General features: G+C 33.8%; 1 protein-coding gene across 5 annotated transcripts in view; it reads right to left on the bottom strand.

Moving 5' to 3' along the window:
• Cdh8 (cadherin 8) overlaps window positions 1-21,256 on the bottom strand; it is a 378,431-nt gene that overhangs the window by 64,366 nt on the left and 292,809 nt on the right. For all 5 annotated transcript variants that reach the window (XM_052728105.1, XM_052728106.1, XM_052728108.1 and 2 more), the window contains exons 9-10: window positions 14,521-14,642; window positions 995-1,112 (exon numbers count right to left, since the gene is read on the bottom strand). In XM_052728105.1, the coding sequence (XP_052584065.1) occupies window positions 995-1,112; window positions 14,521-14,642 (240 nt within the window). The remainder of the gene's footprint in view (window positions 1-994; window positions 1,113-14,520; window positions 14,643-21,256) is intronic.

The raw sequence follows: 21,256 nt of genomic DNA, 5'->3' as shown, positions 1-21,256 counted from the left end.
ATTTATCAAAGCATTCCAAAAGAGCTAAGTAGCACTGTGGTGAAAGGCAAGGCCATGATACATTTAAGCCATAAAATGATATTTTATTTCAGAACAGAATTTTCTCAAAATCCATTAGCCTCCTTCACACTGAGATAGCAATATTCCAAACTATTATCATGAAGTAAAGTTTCCTATACTAATTGAATATAAATTCTTTATGGAGCATTTAGAAAGCAAAGAAATGCCTATAAGAAAACCAGAAATCAGACCTGGAGAATACTAATATTCTAATGGAGGTCTAAGATGAATATATTAGAGCTCAATTAAAGTCAAAATTCCTTTTCCAAAATATGGCAGCTGAGGAAATATCAATATATACATGAAATGGACTTTTGAAGACTGAGCTACAACCTTACTTTACAATAAACTATAGTAAAAGGAACACTAGCCATTTAAGTAAGACTCTCAACAAATGAAGAAATAGATTAAATATTCTCTGTGACTCAGAGACATAGAAATAAAATTAGTGTATTATTTCTCAAATAATACTGATAAGAAATGTCCTTCAAGAAGGTTTTTGTTAGCTATTTGCTATTTAAAGATGGTACAGGATTAAAACAAATACCGCTATTGTGTACCCACAATCCATGAAATATTCGAACAGACTTTCCCAAAAGACTTAGTAAACATTCAATTAAAAGTTACAACTACAAAGAGCAAACTATTTCATTCTGTGACAGATATCTCAGGATCTCAGTTTTCTTGGAAGCACTGAAGGAGGTGATTGAGGTGTTCCTTGGAATACCACTAGTTTTCATCAATGGATTTTTTTATTTGTAATTTCAATATTAGGAAGAGGAAATTCTGTAACTACCTTGCTATGTTGCTGATAAAATGACTTTCAGCTATTCATAACAAAAGTATTTTAACTGTATTTTCCATTTACATTGAGAAACTGCATGCCATTTCCCAGTTTCTACACTACACCATTTCACAAAGCTGACATATTTACCTTCATTTTTCTTGATGGTGAAATTTGGGTTGTTGACCATTTCTGGAAGAAGACTGTACAAGAAATAATGTCCATTTTTGGGATCATCTTTGTCCATGGCACTTACTGTTTGAATGACCTGTAACATAAAATTGTCATCAGCATTTCTGATCACTTCAGAGGGCTCCCATTGCTTGTAATAGGCCAGTGATATCCCTTTTGTGGTCTGGTACTTTGGTCTAAAGACTCATTTTCAGCTTTCTAAATTGTCATGGATGGTTTGTGCCAAGAATGATTTGAGCAGAATCCATCACTTTAAACCTCAGCTGTGATAAGTTGATGAAAATTAAGAGCATTACCTTAGTTTCCATTTGATGTCTGTGGCTTGAAATAGCAAAGTTAAGTGTATTTGAAAATTCCACTGGGCAATTACAGGTTTCTTTCCAATTTGAGTATTTACGGGCATCTAGAATGAGATTTGGAACTGTTACAGTGATTCGAGTGGGCTTTGGGGAGGATCTTGGAAGGAAGACTTAAACCTTGAATCCTCACAATACTTTTTTACCCATCAAGTTATGTGTGGCTGCCAGAAAGAGTTTCCCTCACACAAAACTCCCTACAAGATTCCTTCTTGAGGAGTTACATGTGTTCTCTTCTAATAATGAATGCTGTTTTTCAGGCCAGTGGATAAAATATGCAAACAATGATTAGGATTTTATTCTGAGATAAATAGATGATAGAGATTAGAAGAGTTGCTACTGTGCAGAGAACTGTTTAGATAGACACAGACTCTTGGAATCCTACACTGAAGGTCCTGGGTTCATTTTCAAAAGCCACTCTAACAATGCCACGTTGTTTCCAGGATGACAGAGAATTATCTTAATTCTCACTTATGATTCCATGATATTTGTTACTTCAATGTGAAACATTGGACAAGAGCTCACATAGTAAAAAAAAATATATGGCTTATGCTTCTATTGCTTATAACTATCATATGAGTCCAATCTGACTGAACTGTGGCAGCAAAAGTGGCAGTAACAGGGAGACACTGTGAGAATAATAAAACGTTGTGTATGTGATGATGGGTCTAAGTATATTGTGCGTATTTGAATATGAATGTTCCATTGGACTTTAAAGTCTTCAATAAAGAGAAAAAGGATCATTCTGTGCATGACATTATCTTGTGATTTATGACTTGTTCAATTGTGAGAACTACAATCTTTGAACTTCAGTACTTTTGAGTCTTTGCATTGTACCATGCAATATATTGGGAAATGCATTAAAGTTAAAAATTAATGTTTACATTATGTTTAAATTTGTTAAGAAATTTATCTAGTTACATTCTATAAGTTATTATAATTGCAGTCAGTTTGAGTCCTCCTATGACATAAAGTAGCTGCAAGTGCAACTTATCCTTAAGCATAGAGGCAGTCATTAGGAGAGAGGTTTCTTAAATTACACTTTCCACATTGAAGTCATTGTTTTAGTGTTCCTTCTCTAAGGGAGTAATTGGAGACACTCTGAAACTTAGTTTCTTTTTATGCTTAAAACATAGAGTGGTTTCTCTTGGGTAAATTCTGATTATTTTTGTAAAATTAAATAATACTGTCATGAAATGTCCAATGAAATGATCATTATTAACGTTTTTATTAAGGGCATTGCTACTGATTAGTGACATGATGTTTTGATTCTTAGAAAACTATTGTACTTTAAAAAGGAAGCTATCGAACTCTAACCAGATTTGAGAAGAAAGAATTGTAATTTATTCTGACTAAACAACAGTATATATGCTTTTGTATTTAAAAGCATGGAAAAGCTCTGGAGTCATAGAATCAAAAATAATTGAATGAAAGGGCAAGGTAAGAAGATGTCTAATGCACACAACTCCTTAGAGCAGTGTGAATATACAGTTATTTAAGAGACAAGTACAAACTGAACCCTTTACTTAGGAACAACTCTGTGAGAATCTCATGTTAAAAAGTCAAAGGGACGACAGGGGTCTCCTCCGAATCAGTTGTGCCATTCTTTTCCCCGTTTACCCAACTCTCTACACAGACTTTCTGTTACCAGGTTAGACTGTTAGAAAAGTCATTCATTTTGTATATGAGTGCATCTGAAGAGTGGGACAGTTGAAGAGATAGTTTCTTATAACTTGGGATCACAAGTAAGTGCATTCTAACGGGATACCTAGATAATGCACTAATATTCATAGTACTTATATATGAAAAGGCTCATATGTACTGATGAAATTACCAACATCAAAGTTATTTGATTAGTGAATCCACCATAATGAAAAAAAATGCAAGCAATCCATACTTTATTTTATCTGATGTAAAGGGATACAGCTACTTACCATACAACACCTCAGAACTTTTGTCTGAACATCATATTGGAAATGAAGAATGCTTTCTCCATCATTGATGTTAACTAGGACTCATTAGACATATAATTTCTGTGTCTTACGCCCAAACTCACAAACCAGAAAGTATCAGGGCAGGGCATAACAATACGCAAGTTCCACAACCCATGTGATTCTGTTACAGGTTCAAGTCTGAAAATCATTTTGAATACAGGACAAAAAAAAATGTGGTGCTCATGTGTTTTAGTCACCAGGGCAGAAAGGGTTTATTGTAAGGGTCAAGCCATGCTAAGTTCATGAGGTGTTGTGAAGAAAGTGATTAAAATGGTGAATAACTGACTTTGCAAATATCCCATAAACTGGTTGCAGTTAACATTTTGGGTTAAACTCTATTTGATGCTTAATTTTATTTTAATACAGATCACGATTGCCTTTGCATTTTATCTAAATGTTGATGCTGGTAGATCATTTGAAGGACGTTGTACCATTAAAATTCATTAAGATATCCATATTAAGAAGGCTGAATTTTTCAATGATGTAATAACATCTGAATACACTTAGTTTAGTCAGTGGACTAAAAAGAAGTGCAGATGTATTCAAGGGAGCGAAGCCCTAGAGAGTCTTGTTACAGAGGCAAGTGCAGAGATGGCAAACAGAAATCTCAGAGTTCCTACTGTGAGGTTCTGTTTCCTCTACTGATATTTAAAATAATTAAAAATCTCTTGCATGGACATTTATAAAAAAGTCCAGAGAAATTGCAGATGAAGAATCTCTACCTAATTTTCAGTTTAGATATCTTCCCTTCTATCTATGAGTTTATCTATGCAACTAAGGTACCTAAGGTTTAATAAATTCTCATGAAATTTATTCAGTTGAATTGAAGACTAAAAACAACTTCTGCTCCTCTATAAAAAAAAAAAAAAAGGAAACCAAAGACTGCTTAGGGTATTATTAAGGAAATGTATTTCGAGGCCATGCCTGAATTCTGAAGTGTACAGACATTGTATTTCTTAAAACTCATCGAAGAATCTTTTAAGGAAAGAAACGAAAAAGAAAAACTCAATAACATGTATCACAACATGATTTTGATTCTAATAAAATGTTACTTTATCCACGTTTCTAAATCTGTATGTGATACTTTTAATTCTTATTAAATTTTATTTTCTTTAATTTTATATTTTTGAAGATGACATCTGCTAACATGAGTATCATTTGATCAATTAGAACACTACCAATGAGTTTTTGTAGTTACTACTCATTTATTTGTTCTTAGTCTTCAAACATGACAATCTGTGAGATTCTTCCCTGTCTGTGCTATTGTAACATGTCAGGCAAGCAGTAGCAAGCAATTACTTAATACGTATTAGGTATGTAAATTAATGGATAGATAAATAAATATGTGATGATTGGAACTTTTTTTTCATTCTTGTTAATCCTTATAATATCCTAAGAAGTAAACCTTAGGGGCTTACTAGTACATCAAAAACATTGCATGTCATGTCTCATCCTTAACATGTCTCGCTGAAGACTGGCTACATTCTTCTCATCAGTATGCAAGGTTCACCCAAGGTTCACTGACTTCAACATTTTTGAGATATGCATTTCAGTAAAGTTCAGCTTACATTTCTAACATGTTGGAGATTGGAAAGTGAACCATGTATTTCATTGCTCATGTCTTTGCTTTTAACACTATCATGGTTCCCTCCTGATTCTGAACGGTAAAAATCACAATCAAATTAATATTGATAATCTTAACTCTACCTGGAGACAAGGTGAGAAAGTCCTAATGTGTTACAACTTTTGAAATATTCTTCAAGGATTCAGAAATGCAAAAGTATATATATACATATATATATATATATATGTGTATATATATGTGTGTGTGTGTGTATATATGTGTGTGTGTGTACATTCTCTAAGAATGCTGTGTAATGAAGACCAGTGAGGCAAATGAAGCACACTATCACTCAGAAAAATATCTTGTTACTTTTTAATTTCTCCTACAGTGATTTAAATAGAAGGTGATGAAAAAGGAAGAGAGATTTTTCTGAAAATATTTTTTCATGAAAATAAAGTTAAAATAATTTGATTTACTAAAAAAAAAGAACTACAGATATTAAAGAAAACATACCCAAAGAAATGTACAAAATGACCCAATAATATCAAAACTAGAAAAAGGACCCAGGTGTAATCACAGTTTATGTCTATTTAAAAGTTATTGACAGAATGGGTAGGCTAATTTGTTTAGCCATCCAGTCTTAGTCTGGATTTTCTTTGCTGCCTTATTCACAATGACTTCCTATGCCATTTTTAAAGATGGAAACACCCTTTGCCTCCACCATGTCAGATGTATGTTCCCTTCAGAACATACAGCATAAAAGGAGAACTACAGGAATGACATCAGGAAGGGGATGAGGAATTTCAATGTCTTTTAAATAAATATGAAGGATTTGGGCCCTCATAAATCCACTCTGAAACACCTAATCCTTCATCACATGTTTGACCTCGCCTTAGTCATTTTTCTTGACACTGAACTGACATAAAAATATATAGTTGGTGTTTCCTAAGCAGCATGTTTAGATATGTTGGGGTTTTTGCTATCTGTTTTGTTACCTGTGTTCTTTTGCTGACCGAACATTTTTTATGTCTCCAGAATTAATCAATATTAAAAACAAACCACTCCATCTATTATAGAGCTTTATGAATTTGAAGTAGTTAGCTTTCATTTACATGTAAACTCGAGTTGTGTTCATAGGTTTGACATCACAATCCTTTTTTCTGCTCTGTTTCTTTCCCACACTCAACTTATTGGAATATAGTTTACCTGCCAATGACTGCGTGTGCTGGCAAACATTAATTCTGAAGCTGAACTGGGTCCTATCATTTATTCTTAAAAGGTAATGACTTACAGGTGGTTGCCTTCAATCACTAATTTTATCTATATCTTTTAATAGAAATGTTAGGTATTTAATAATCAGAAATGAATTACAGGGCCAAAATACCATAGAAAACCCTTATAGAAATTCATGAGCCTTCATAAATATAAAGAAAGTGTAATTAAACAAATTGTTCTTAAATAAATGTTCTAGAACTTTGGTTCTCAATCTTATTTAGTAACACACACACAAACACACAAATAAAACCACACACACACACACACACACACACACACACACACACACACACACACACAACCCCATCTCACCTCACAGATTATTATGCTACAGCACAAGTTGTCTTCAGAATCCTACTTTTAGAAATACTATCATCTACAACTTCTGGTTAGAAATATGGAAGGTTCTTCTCCTCTACAGGAAGGTGTTGCATCATATCACTTGAAGGTTATAGAACTGTGACCATTAATTTCTCCATCTTTTTAATACCCCTGGCTTTATTGTGCATCTAATTTATGTCCTTAATACAAAGCCTAATCTTAAATCCTGTTAGTATTTAGAGTCAGTATTAATTTATTCAAAACCATGCTCCTCCCACATACTTTAGAAAAACACATGAAACAAACATGTACCTGTGCTCACCTGACTTTCACCTTATCCTAAAGTCTTACTGAGTAATTAATAGGTTTATAAACTATAAACCAAGAATGCACTTTACATCTCTAAAGACTACTAAATTGTCTCTCATGATCATCAATCTTAGCACAGCAGGGACCATAATAAAAGGGCTAGGACTTGTAATAAAAAAAGAGGTTCTTCCAGATGCTGTACAAGAGTTCAGAACAAGATTTAGACACTATGTGTTCCTATTTGTAGACCCAGGGAATTTGAAAAAATTCAGATAAACTGACAAATCAATCCTAATCCAAAAATGCATACAAATAATAATAAAAGAGTGTCTGTGTCCTTCCTTCCCCATAGAAAAATATGACACATATAAATAATCAGAGGAATCATTCAAACAATGAACAGTATCTTGTCCTCTGTGGTAATGACTTATTTAGGGTATGTTTGTATGTACTTCTGCAAGCCACCTCAAAGTAAGTAATAATAACAAGAAAAAACACAACAGATATGATTTTAATAATGCATATTTTGTTTTTTAGGCTTTGACACTTTTTAAATACACACAGATGATTGTTTATCCTTTTATCTAAAATGCTGTAGAATTTTAAATTTAAGGTGTTTTTAAAAAATGTGGAATTTATACATAATTATAATAAGACATCTAAAGGATAGGACTCTGGTTTTTTAATGAAATTCATTTCTGTTTCATGCATACCTATATATGCCATTTGAAGATAATTAGATATAATTTTAATTTGTCTCTTTTCTAACATACTTTCCTTTGCATGTAGTTTTGGGGACTAAAGCCAGGGGCTTCTACATGCCAAGCACATACTCTTCCATAAGCTCTACTGTATTTGACTGTATTTTCACTGTAACCTTTCCTCTAAGGTCAGTTGTAAAAAATTTCTATACAAGGAGCACAAAAATACTTGAATTTTGGGAAAGTTTATAACTTTGATTTTTAATTTGGAGATGTTCTACCCCTATTATTATTTAATTACAAAAATGAGTTGAACTTTTAAATACGTGTTTATGAACCTGAGAGGTAAAGGCAGGAAAACCAGTAGTGCAAGACTACCTATGGCTACAAAATGAGTTCTAGGCTGACATAGGCTACGTGAAGCTCTGCTCAAAGCTAAAAACCATATGTCTATATGTTTATGGATATATTAATACCTACCTGCCTAGTGTTCCCTAAGATATGAGACTTTAAATTAACTCCCATTCCTTAACTCTGCGTCACAATATGGGTGTATCTTAAATATGACTGACATTTGTATTTTTCTTGCATCATATTTTTCAACTGCATGTTATCATATGTCCTTTAAATCTTCTCAAAATTGTGCTCTGCAAGCCATATTCCTATTAATAACTCATTTAACAAGGTTATGCTGCATACAGTTTCTCCATATACAGTTTTATGGATCCTATTAACTAACCATCTTTATTCTACCCAAAGTCAAGTGAAAAATAGTAATTCATGTATTCTGTTGTGGTCATCAATTTCCTCTAGTTTAAATCAGCCCTGCCTCCTACTTGTGTATGCAGATAGATCAGGAAGGAGGACTTCTGATGAAAATGTTGAAATTAAATCCCCATAACAACAGCTTCACGGATGGTACAAAACACCCTCGTTTTATTTTGTTGCTTTATATTTCTTAGGAAAGTCTCAGAAACTGAAAAACAAATGAACAAAGTTACAGATTCATTCTTTCCTGTGTTTGTTAAAGGATAATTATCTTTACTTTTCTTATGAGGCATTCTTCCTTTTTATCCAAGGTTTCATGGAGTGCTTTTGAGTAAAGTATGGTATTTTTCTCAGGAGTTGATATATGTTTTCCAGTTTGATTGTGTTTCTCATTTTTTATTCAGAATCTTATTGTTCTCATGGCTAGGGTTCTAATAGTTATTTTACATACTCACAACATTTTAAAATTCTTCTTCTTTGGAAAGTACAACGAGACTCTAGAAATTGCAAAGGCTTTGGCACCTTCAGGAACTGAGTTTGAAACACTTCTGTAGCATCATGAAACCTTTGCTTAGCGTGTGGTGGCACATGCCTTCAATCTCAACACAGGCAGGTGGAATTCTTGGAGTTCCAGGCCATCCTGGTCTCCAGTATGCTATTCCAGTTCAGTCAGGTAGGCCTTGTGAGACTGTCTCAAACAAAAAGAAAGAAGACAAAACACTGCAATCTTCTTTAGCCTTGGCTTCCATAGTTTTGTAGTGGTTGAAAATGTCAAATTCCTCAACCAATAATTTCTATGATATGTTAAATGATCCTATGTCTCATTTCCCACCTACAGGATAAAGCCTCAGTTGCTTCTGTCTCCATTGTAAACACCTGATGCAGAAGCACCAAGTTGTAAGCGTGGTCAGCAGTTACAGCCTCCTACAGGCTCTTCCCTTTTAAAGATGTGTTTGCACTCACAAGTATTGGTGCAAATTCTACTCAGACATGAAACTCTAGAAAATATTATCACCCATAGACATCCTCAGTTTTCAAGCAGAGATCTTGCTGTGGATTCTGCACTGTCTTAAGTTTATGGTTATAAGCCCCCCGCCCCACTCCCTTCATGCCTTGTATTTTCTCATTTTCTAGTTTCACTTTAAATTACAACAAATATAAAAATAAAACAAACGCAGTTATCTGACAATACTTTAGATTCTTGCAACATTGTTGCTTTCCTCTGTTACCTGCTTTAATTTTTGTTTCCTTCTAAATGAAACATTTTGAATAATATGATTTCACCCACTTTATTGTGTTTACAATGTGTTCCTCATTAGCCTTCATGAGAAAGCTTCTACCCTTTCATACTGTTTTTCCAACTGATGTTACAATGCTGGTACACCACAGATGCATAATTAATATTGTTCAATACATAAATGAACAAATTTTCATTCAAAGAGGTTAGCATGTACACTGTTTGTCTGAGAGTAAAGCAAACATTTCTATAATAATATCTGAGAAATTAACTTTTGAAGTATGTCTTACTGCTGAATCAAATCAACTTAAAACATAATTCTAAGATATTGTTATTATCCTTTATATAGGAACTATGCTACATATCATCCAGAAGTGTGGGTGATTATGTTTTGGTGAGCTGTGATAATTCTTTAATAAATGCTAACTGGCTAAAATGTTCCCAGAGATAGATGAAAATTTTAAGCTTAAGTCTTTTGGTTTTGTTTTGTTGTTTTATAAACAATACCTAATGGCTTGGTTCTAAAAGGTAGGTCTCTGTTAGTATAGATGTTGGTGGAACTCAAATTATAATCCATTACATTCATTTATACAGACAATATAAACTATTTCATGAAGGAATAAAAAGTTTAAACAACCTGTTATCTAAGTATTTCAAATACTAAACAGAGCACTTAGATTCACACCAAAAATGAATAATTGTGGAGTCCCTGGACTGAGGAGCTATTGGGAGTAAGCTGCTATTTATATATAGTAAGCAAGATATTAGTATCTGAAATAAAATTATAGGGAAGTCCAGATCAGGAAATAAGATACAGAACAGTGTTCTGGAGACTCTGGCCAGGTGTGACTGCTGGTCTAAGTTGCTTTCCCGTGTTTGGTTCTGAATGTAGAATTGTCACGCACACCTAAAGAGGACACTAGTCTCTGCACATTTGTTACCTGTTCCCCAACCCGCCCAGTTGGATCCCCAGTCTCTTCAGATAGACTCTGGCTGACTCTTTGCCAAAAGTTTTCTGTCCCTGTGGAACTTATCTTAGGATCTGAGGACTTTTCTTGATGCGTTGTTATCTCTTTAGGTCCATTTAGCTTCTTTCTGTGCTGGGTGTTTGAAAGAATTTCTTGAAAATCTGTAAATTCTACATTAAATGCACATGTAGCAGAAAGAAAATTCTATGATGATAAAAGTCTGATGCTTAGATACTGTATGACACTGAATTTCTCATGCTTAGCAAAGTCCTGGGATATAACTGATGCTCACTGATCGCTTTCTAACAATAAACACCCTCTCAGTAAGAAGTAGGAACTATCAGACATATTGTTTTAAATGCAATTCACATTCCCAGTTTTATCGAGGCCTACGTGAAGAGATCTTTTCTATGCATCCCATTTAACTGACAACCAATCATTTGGTAGATGACCAAAATCAGATTAGGACTCGAATTCTGCAGATATATGCCACTTGATATCATGTGGTATAAGATAACTTACCTATGCATTTTAGATATGGTGTCTCAAGAGAATACATAGTGATCCAAAATATTGCATTTGCATTTAGCTATTTAGCAGGACCATTAAAAAGTATTTTAAAACAAAAGGATTTGGGTTGATTTTCTGTGACGGACAATGACCCCTGCCTCTCTATGACAGTTGTTGCTGCTCTCTCGAGGGAATCAGTTTTATGAAATCTACCTTCTGTTTCATAATTTTAAGAAGGTCATAGAAACAGGTGTGATTCACAATGTTCCTTCCAAAGCATAGTTATACCTCTTTTAATAAGACGCCTTATGAAGTGGAGCTGATTATTCAGGCACAGTAAAGGGTCCTCTCACTTTGCTTTTTTTTAGATTCTGGTTGTGTGTATAGAAATCAAATACTGTTGAAACGAATAAGCTGCAATAGATTCTGTGTCTCTATTTACACTAGACTCCATTTTTGTGAGGTACTTTAAATTGTTTTGCATATGCCCTTCCAGTCCAGACCATTTATACTGGGTATCTTCAAGACGTAGCCCTGGAATATTATTAAATTACTCCAGGTGCAAAGGTTCTGAGGAAGCTGTTTTTCTACGTATTTATCCTGAAATGTGTACATTCCAGGTACATGAGTCGTTGGAATATGACCTGTACCTTTCTGTGATTATTTTCTAACAGATGTTTATTACTGATATTATTTGATAACTATCAACATAGTGAATGATACTTCTCTTTTTAACTATCAATGTAGTGAGAGATATTTCTTTTTAAAATATTTACATTTCATGATATTATGATCACTGAGGATGAACATTGTAATTCCAAAGTGAGTTAGCCATTTGTGTGATATTATGAGAGATGACTAAACACAGATTCTAGCTGGATATGAGTGTATGTGCTTATAACCCCAACATTGGGGTGACTGAGACAGAATGGTTTAAGAGTATGAAAACAGTATCAGTGACATTCTGAGTACAAAGCCATCCTGTGCTATGTATTGAGGCATCATCTAAAAAAAATAAGGAAGGAAAAGAAAAAGAAATACACGTATTTCAAACTTTTTAAGTGCACACTGTATACTTTAGTAACAAGTAAAAAAAAATTGGGGAAGTGTAGGAATAAGATAAAATGTAGAAATTAGATATTCAATCATCAACAGATAGAAATGATATAAAGAGCCCTACATGAATTCTGGCTCACACAAAGTTTTCAGAGAGTACAAGGGAGTTGTGTGAACAGTAGTAGATGCCTCACCCAGTCATGTCTATGATCCAAACCAATGCAAAACAATGGTTGATCTCTTCGTGGAAGTAAAACTCCAGTAAGCAAGCTGAAAGCACATTCATTAGGGGACACGGTGCGGTGACACATACACAGTAAACACATTTGTTCACAGAATAAACCATTCATGGTGATTTGCAAAACTCATAAAACAAAGAATCAACTTTTTTATTTTGATGTTGCATTGAAGAGGTGAGGAAACATTCCATTGCTTTTTATTCTGTTTTTTTTTTTTTTTTGAAGATAAGAACTGCAGAAAAAAAATCATTAAATCCTTATAAACAGTCAAATTCCACAGGGTCAAGCTCCAGATTCCTAGCGATCCAAGCAGCATTCCTGTCGATATCACTATTGAGGCCAATGTGTGAAGTGTCAATTCCATTGACTCTGAACTTGTGTGATGAGTTCTGCATGAGCAATGAAATTCTACTTAAATTCTAGTGCATTTTACAGATTCTGTATGATGTATAAATGCCTAGCTTATATCTGTGGTGGCTGTGTTATCCTATCAATTTTCTGGTCCATGTAACAACCACATCCTTGAACTTGACCTGCCACATTTTGATCAATCTTTGTCTATTAATCCAGGCTAAATAATTAAATAATATCATTGATATTTGCTCATGCAGGCATTTGTACACATGTACACACACACACACACACACACACACACACACACACACACACACACACACAGAGTGATTTATTCTGCTAATAAGTATCATAAGCGGAAGATGCTTGAAAAGTATGATTCATACTTGATAATTCTGTGTCATAAAATTAAGAAATAAGGCAAATTTTGGACTCTGAAAATAAAAACTGTTAAGGCTGAATGTTTTGATAAAAAACACAGTGCCTAGTTACTTAAAGATGATGCGTTTTATTATGAGAACTTCAGCTTTGCTGTGTGTGAAGTGTGTGTTTCATTTTGTTTGTTTGTTTTCTTTGGTTTTGCTTTGCTTTTTGGTAGACTGAGGGTGAGTGGGAACTTCAGCACTTAGATAAGCAATAATAGTCTAGAAAGATTTGCCCACTGTTTTATGGGTAGGTTACCCTTCATCCCTTTATAATATCAAATAAGAGAATAGAGCTAGAGTGCTACCTACAGTCCTATTCTTTTCTTTAGGATAAAAAAAATATGACTCTTGTCAGGTAAGCTTCTTGGCAAATAGTAAGTTTAATTCCTAACACCCACATGAGGCACGAGAATAGTTGGATTAACAACTCCAGTGTCATGCTGTCAGCTGCTGTTTATTTAAATTAAAATGTCACCATCCAGAAATAAATTAGGAAGTTGAAAAATGATAAATTTCTTAAACATACAGTACTTCATCACCTGGTTAAAATAAATCTATTACATTTGTGGCTTAGTAATACTTTACATAGGCTAGTTCCATTTTGACATTCAGAGTATAGTGATTTCTGTAGATTTTGTTCTTTAATTATACCCTCTCCCCACCCTCCTTCCCTCCCTCTCTCCCTCCCTCTCTCCCTCCCTCCCTCCCTCCCTTCCTCTCTTCTTTCCTCCCTCCCTCATTCCCTCTTTTCTTTCCTGCTTTTCTGCCTTTTCATCTTTTGTATCTTTCTGTTTATGTTACCTCACACTTTTATTTGCTGCCCTTTATCTTTCTGTCTTCATTATCTCTCTCTGTCTATGCAAAATGCGTTCCATCATTACAACTATATATGCCTTATGAGCATTTCTAAAAATCGATATCTATCTTATGTTTACCTAAAATTACACATATGTGTACAGATTTAAAAATCATTACCTAAAGCTTCCTATAAATTACTGGTTTTCTGGGGTTAACATTTAAGAGTTATTCTATTAAATATAAAACAAAAATGCATGCCTCTCATGAGCTATTTACTAGATTCTTGTCATTTGAAGATCGATTCAAGCTCTTGCACAGTAAGATAATCCCCAGACATGACCCATATCTGATGAATTTTAAGACAATGATTTGGCTTTGGGTTCATAGAAGAGCAGATCATTCCACTTTTATGAGCCAATTTGGTCATAAGTAGTAAGAGAATTAATATCTGAGAAAGACAAATATCCCCTTCTGTTCCCATTTGGATGAGTTTCATGCCTGTGACTTTGTAGATCAAATCAATGCAAATGCACTTGATGATGCAGGTTAATTAAATACGAGACAGTTGTATACAAACATATTCAGCATTAACAACATGGAGATATTTACTTGGCCGGGTTTTCCATTTTCACATAAAAATGCCTCATATTCGGCTGCGAATTCAGGGGCGTTGTCATTGACATCCAGCACTTTAATAGCAACGGGCACTCGGGATATCTGGCTGTGGTTTCCTATGGGAAGGAAAAAACAGCATCAGCATTCAGGGTGTTTCCTTTGAACTTGTAACTCAACTTCCCTCTCTCTATTTCCACCTCCCTTCACTAGGATGTTTTCCATGTAATGATTATAGAATCTGACCTAAAAGTGTTGAGGAAGAACAGCAAGTGCTTCACTACTTTAAAAATAAAAAAGAAGCCACAAATTAATATTCTAAACATCATTTTCTAGAGCTTGCCCCACAAAGGACCATATGTAAATAAGCTAAGAGAGATTGTGTTTATGAAGTTTATTGATACAAGCCATTATATAAAGGAAAATCAATGTATCCAACAAAGATTTATCTGTTCACTGAGGGGAGAAAAGTGCCCATTCTTAGTTCTTACTCATTTTCTAAGCATGTATCTATTAAGATTAAGCATAAGAAGCCAGCAAAAGTGCAGAATTAAATCACATGTTGAAAAGTTCTCAACAGTCATGAAAAAGATAAAATTTGAGATAAACAATCAAGTATTTTGTAAACTTTGTGTTTCATTAAAAATCAATCTTAGCATATTTTTGGATAAGGCAAGAAGACTGGGTTATTATAGTAGTGACATTTTCAGAAATACTTTTACATAAATAAGATTATAGTCTTTTAATGTTTCTTGATCAATTCCTATAGTAAAGAACCTAATATATAACCTATAGTCCTTAGGCTTCTAAACTAAATATAAAGTATATGTATATATGTATCTGAACAAACACACACACGCGCGCACACACACACACACACACACACACACACACACACACACACACAAAATCTAGTTGCTTCTTAATTGTATGACTGGGTTAGGTAATGACTTTTTGTGTGAGTAATAAATGCAATGCAATTTGACTCTGAATGTACCATGTTATAATCTTTGATCTGTTGTAAATTATACAGAATGTAATGGAGAGAGCCAATTATTTATTTGTGTCACTATGACACTGAATATTTATAAGTAAACAATGAGAAAAGCATGTTTGGTTTTCAATATGAACAAATAGGCTTACATTTAATATCAAACTTCTCTTTTTGACAATTGATTAACAAAAAAGTCTCTAAAACCTTCAAATATTCATTATTATTTTTATTTATAAAAGTGACTTCTAAAGCACACACAAAATAATTACAACCATGCTACAAATTTTCTATTGCTTCCTAGCTAACCCTTAAAATTTGGATTCAACTAATTATGGAAGCATTACCTAACATTCAAAATTGATTTGATGATGGGTATCTGACATTGACCCCATGGAATTACTCTCATGAAAGTAATGGGATGCAACTTCCTGCAAATCAAGAAAATGACATCAAATACCTTCTAAGTTTCACCTTTTTCACTTTGCCATTTATTATCTAATGAATTAATCCCTTCTCCTCCTATAGAGGAAGCTTGTGGCTCTCTAGTTTTAATGAAATGCAAATTCTAAAAACAGTATAACACATGTCTCTAAGACAAGAAACTGACATTTCAAATTTTGTCTAGTCAACAAAACTCTGCAAAGGTTACACTTGAAATTCAAAATGATTGTGTTCTTAAAGGCTTACATCGCTTTCCACCCTGACCATGAGTTGGTGCAATGTAAAAAGAATGGTGTTTGCAGCAAACAAAGCTTCAAGCCCTAACTTTGCCTCCTTCACAGCTGTTTTGAGTCATTTTTTCTCCCAGGGAAATTGAAACTCCAGAGTTTAACATTTTATTGATGAAATTATTGTAAGTTGTATAGTGGAAGAAATAAAGGTTATCTCATAAGTAGCTGCCATGTTTTTAGGTACATTCTAGCCTGTGCATTTTGTAATTTTCAGTACTATCATTACTGTATATATTTGATTATTTAGAGAAAATATTTTACACGGTCATAACATTAAAACTTATTCAGTTTTGGTCTTTCAACATGAAGCAATTTTATTTCAAACTTTGGGGGCCATATATTATTTTCAGGTACTTAATCACTACCAAGTCCTCAAATGTTTACACACTTGTTTTATTTATCTTGAGTTTGAGCAATGTTTGGAGATTGAATCCAGATATCACACTAAATCTATCTAATGAATTCCATAACCACTTGTAGCTAGAGTTTTCCTGCCTGGCCCACAGTCAGGACAAATCTCTGTCACCCACCAGTCCCACAGCCGCTCAGACCCAACCAAGTAAACACAGAGACTTATATTGCTTACAAACTGTATGGCCATGCCAGACTTCTTGCTAACTGTTCTTCTATCTTAAATTAATCCATTTCTATAAATCTATACCTAGGCATGTGGTTCATGGCTTACCGGCATCTTCACATGCTGCTTGTCATAGCAGCTGCTGGCAGTGTCTCCCTCCACCTTTCTGTTCTCTCAATTCTCCTCCCTGTTAGTCCCGCCTATACTTCCTGTCTGGCTACTGGCCAATCAGCATTTTATTTATTGACCAATCAACAACACATTTGACAAACAGACCACCCCACAGCAACCACTAATATTTTCAAAATTGCACTTGTAATCTCCAACCCTCCCTGAGTAGTTGTACAGATTAACCTCATTATTTTTTTTTAATTTTGTGCATTTTAACAGCAAATCACTGTTAGTTGTTCATTTATTTTTATAAGACTAAATCATTTTATTTCCTAACACAATTCTTTTGGATATAAATAATTGCGGGGAATCTCTATTTAATATTTTTGCATTCAATCTAATGATAGCATTACTAAGTGATCTTCAAAGAGTAAAAAAATTGCTTGTATCAAACAGTCATTAGCAAGTCTGTCACTGTAGAGCATAGAAAGTACCGGAAAAATCTACTCTTTAAACAGTGTCTAGATCATTTGCAGTGAGCAGCATGGTAAGACATTGAGCTAGGCTCATTGACAATGTTTGATAAGTCAAAATCTATCACTATGGTAGTTGGTAGTTCCTGTTTGCCCTTTGATGTTGCATGCACACATTTTATATGCAAATACATATATAGAGACTTCTTAGTACTTAAAAATGATAATTTAATGCAAGGTCTACATTTTCAATCTCCTCTCTCTCTCTCTCTCTCTCTCTCTCTCTCTCTATCTCTCTCTCTATCTCTATCTCTGTGTGTGTGTGTATGATAGGAACAAAGATCTTGCACAACTGGGCTAGGAGCTCTAGTATTAAGCTGCATCAGGATTTTTCTCTTTATTTAGTATTTTTCCTTAAAAAATAAAGGAAAAGATAAACTGTTTCTACTGCATTGAAAAGTGACATTAATGCAGTAGACACAGATGGCTGCCTCAACTATCTTGTAGAAAACAATAGCATTTCAGTGTAACGAAATACAGTTTCAACTACTGATGCCAACATCCTTTTTTCTTTAATGAATCATTTTTCCTTCTAAGAATGAGTTCAAGCCACCCCTCTTCTAAAGAGATCGAGGTGTTATTCCATTGAAGCAATGTCAATGGCTTGAAGCAAGGAGACATTCTTTCGTATGGCAGGGATATGGAGCTTAAGGTAAGGATCTGATTTTTGTGATGAATTTGCTGTTGTCTTTTTGTTTCCTTATTTACTACATACTCTTGTTAAGATAATTTTGCAGAGTTCATACAGTCTGAATAGCTTTTGACCCATGCCTGCACCTGTATTTTAATAAAAATATCCTCTTTCTCTTATGTCATAATTTCTCTATCAGCCCATAGGAAACATTACCTTCTGTAGAAAATGTTTTGAAGTCTATGGTAACCATTATTGTCACCATATCATCTTGTGTCTTCCTACTGAACTCACAAGATGTGATAAACTATGTCAACTCCTCAACTTCTCTAATGGTACTGGAATATGAACACTTATGATTAGATTTAAGGCATAGAGAAGTAATTTAGAATGATCTCATACTATATTCTAAAGTCATAACAACTGGAAAGAACTTTATTCCTGATGTAATAGTGGCAGGATCTTAGGCTGGGGCCTAACCTTTTCTTTTAAGTCACCATTTGATCCAATAATTTTTCTCTTCCTGAAAGCTAGAATATTTGGAATGACTTAGAGTGATATTAATAAATATACTCCATTTCTATCATAGAAAGCAGTGAATTGAAATTAATTTAATTGTATGTACTTTGAATTCATTCTTCAAAATTTGAAAAATTATTCCTTTAAGACATTTAAAAAATACTGTAGTCCTTTTATGATAATTTTGTTAATATAGTTGAATATTCATTTATTTATTCTTCATTGCTCTGTTTATTTCTTCGATATAGTGTATTTCCACATACTGAGGCAAGTCACTGACAATCAAAAGGTTCAAAGTATGACGGTTTATTTACAATTTTCTAAGTCCTACAAAGTATTTACTTAGGGATGAACCTTTTAATTTTTTTAAATAATCATCTACTATTAGTCTTGTTTTAAAAAATGTAGGTTTTCTTTCTTGTTTAGAGTATGAAGGATATGAAAAAAAGCCCAGAGTTCATTCTGTTATGCCCCGATTTATAGTAGGACCTAAGAATAGGTAAGCTGATGACAAATGAGGAAGTTTTATATATAATCTATTATATATGGAATGTTTTCTATATTATAATTTATTATTTAAAAATATTTATAAAACAGCCTCAAATCTAAAAAAGTAAATACAATCAACAACCAAGTTATGATAAATATCCCTCAAATATTACCTTTATACCTTCTAGATAATTGCACATGATTTAAATTACAACTGAGGATTTTCAGCACAAATTTCACACTTAAGTACTAAAGACTCACTTTTATCTAAATTAATGAATTGATAAGATCTCAAATTTTAAAGATATTATAGAGTAATAAAATTAATTAGATATGCTTCTGAGGAAATTATTCATGTCCTTTGTGACTGGCCCCAAAAATGTTTGCCTTTCATCTAATACATAAACATTAAATATAAAGATATTATAATTAGAAACTTGATTAACATTCATTAAAGATTCATTTTCTAAACACAAGAGATGGGACAAAAAGGTCTGGAAGGGAAAGACCATCTCCAGTGGCCATGAAAATCAGACTACTTTTAAAAGATGAAGTATAGATGCAAAGGCTGAAATAGTACCTTTTCTAAACAATTTCTGCTGGTCTATCATTTAACTCCTCAAGACTTTCTGTCCTCTCTCTGTCACATAACCTCATAAATTGACCATCAATTTCACGTTTTTATAATCAAAGGTAATGGAATCTTGCCAAGTGCTTAATTCACGTTACTGGAAATCTGTTTCTAACAGCTCAATGAGCTGCTGTGTTTGCAGGCATTGACTGAACTAAACATCCTCGCCTTTTTATACTATGAGAAGAAAGGAATGATCTGACAAATTAGTTATACTAGTGGGGTCTAATAAAGAGTTCTTGATCCTTCTAGAAGGAGAGGGGTGGTCAGCATGAACAGTAAATTACAGTCCAAGAGGAAATGCAAAGTAAGTGTTTATAATTGAACACAGGATAAGAGCAGTGATGAGAATTCACAAAAGAAGATGTGAACAGAATATGTGATAGAAAAGGAAACAACTTAGGAAGTTTAAAATAAAACTTTGAAAATGGCAAGATCTTGGAACATGATTTCAGAGCTAGGTTTAAACTCTTAAATGACTATAGGTAATACGTTTAGAAATACCTTTGCCCACAGGTGGTATAATCATTTTTTAATAACTAAAGATTGCTAAACCACCCACTGTTATTGCTCAGTTCAAAAACATAGTTAGAAGGCAGTTAACTAATGGGCACTCTCAAATAGGCATGCTAATGGAAATATTTTAACAGACATTTCTCAATAGCTTACAGCTATGCGTGTTTCCTGTGTAAGACAGCTGGGTTGACACAAGGTTCAAACAGAGCCCCTGATTCTACCAAATACCTATTGAGACATTCTATCCTCTAGTCCACCTAAAGAAATCTGGTGGTCATCAGAATTCTAGAAAAATTTTATTGTGGTATTGTAAGAGAATACAAATAGGAATCATTCCATTTTATCCATGAAATATAAAACATACCAACATAGTACTTTCAAATTAAATTTGACTTTAATCAAATGGGCTTTGGCATCTAAAGATCAAAACCTTTGGACATAGCTTTTCTATTAACCAAGGAGTTTCCTCAGATGAAAAGGAAACATTATTTTTTTCCTCATTCAGTAAGCTGAAGACTTTAATATATTAAAAAAGTCCTTAAACTCTGAAGAAAATGTCTTAAACGGCATTATCAGATAGGTGATTCATCACTCACTTTTCTCTGATTTTCCTGATTGAAAAAAGCCGTGAATTCAGCCTACACTCTTTTTATGTACCAAATAGGAGGAAATAGTTGGGTCTCTTGTTACATATGTCATTCTTGAGCCTGTAAATAGCAGAACCAAGTATCAGGTCAACTGAACTGATTTCTATGTATCTACAATGAGTCATTTGAGATAGGGTCTCTCCCTCAACCTACAATTTGATCCTTGTTCTGGTCTAGGCTGAAAGAGAACAAGCCCCAAAGATTTTCCTGTCCCTGCCTTGGTCAGAGCTAATGTCACAGGCTTGTAGAGGTATGAAGAGAATGTCTGCTTTCACGTGAGTTAAAATATGTACTTCAGCCCCTAAGATTGTTCCTCAAACACTCTTAACAACCGAGTCATCTTTGCATATCCAA

The sequence above is a fragment of the Peromyscus californicus genome, unplaced genomic scaffold (genome assembly GCF_007827085.1).
Source record: "Peromyscus californicus insignis strain IS unplaced genomic scaffold, ASM782708v3 Scaffold_8__1_contigs__length_139910024, whole genome shotgun sequence".
Classification (NCBI taxonomy): domain Eukaryota; kingdom Metazoa; phylum Chordata; class Mammalia; order Rodentia; family Cricetidae; genus Peromyscus; species Peromyscus californicus.
This window is presented reverse-complemented; position numbering and strand designations above follow the sequence as displayed.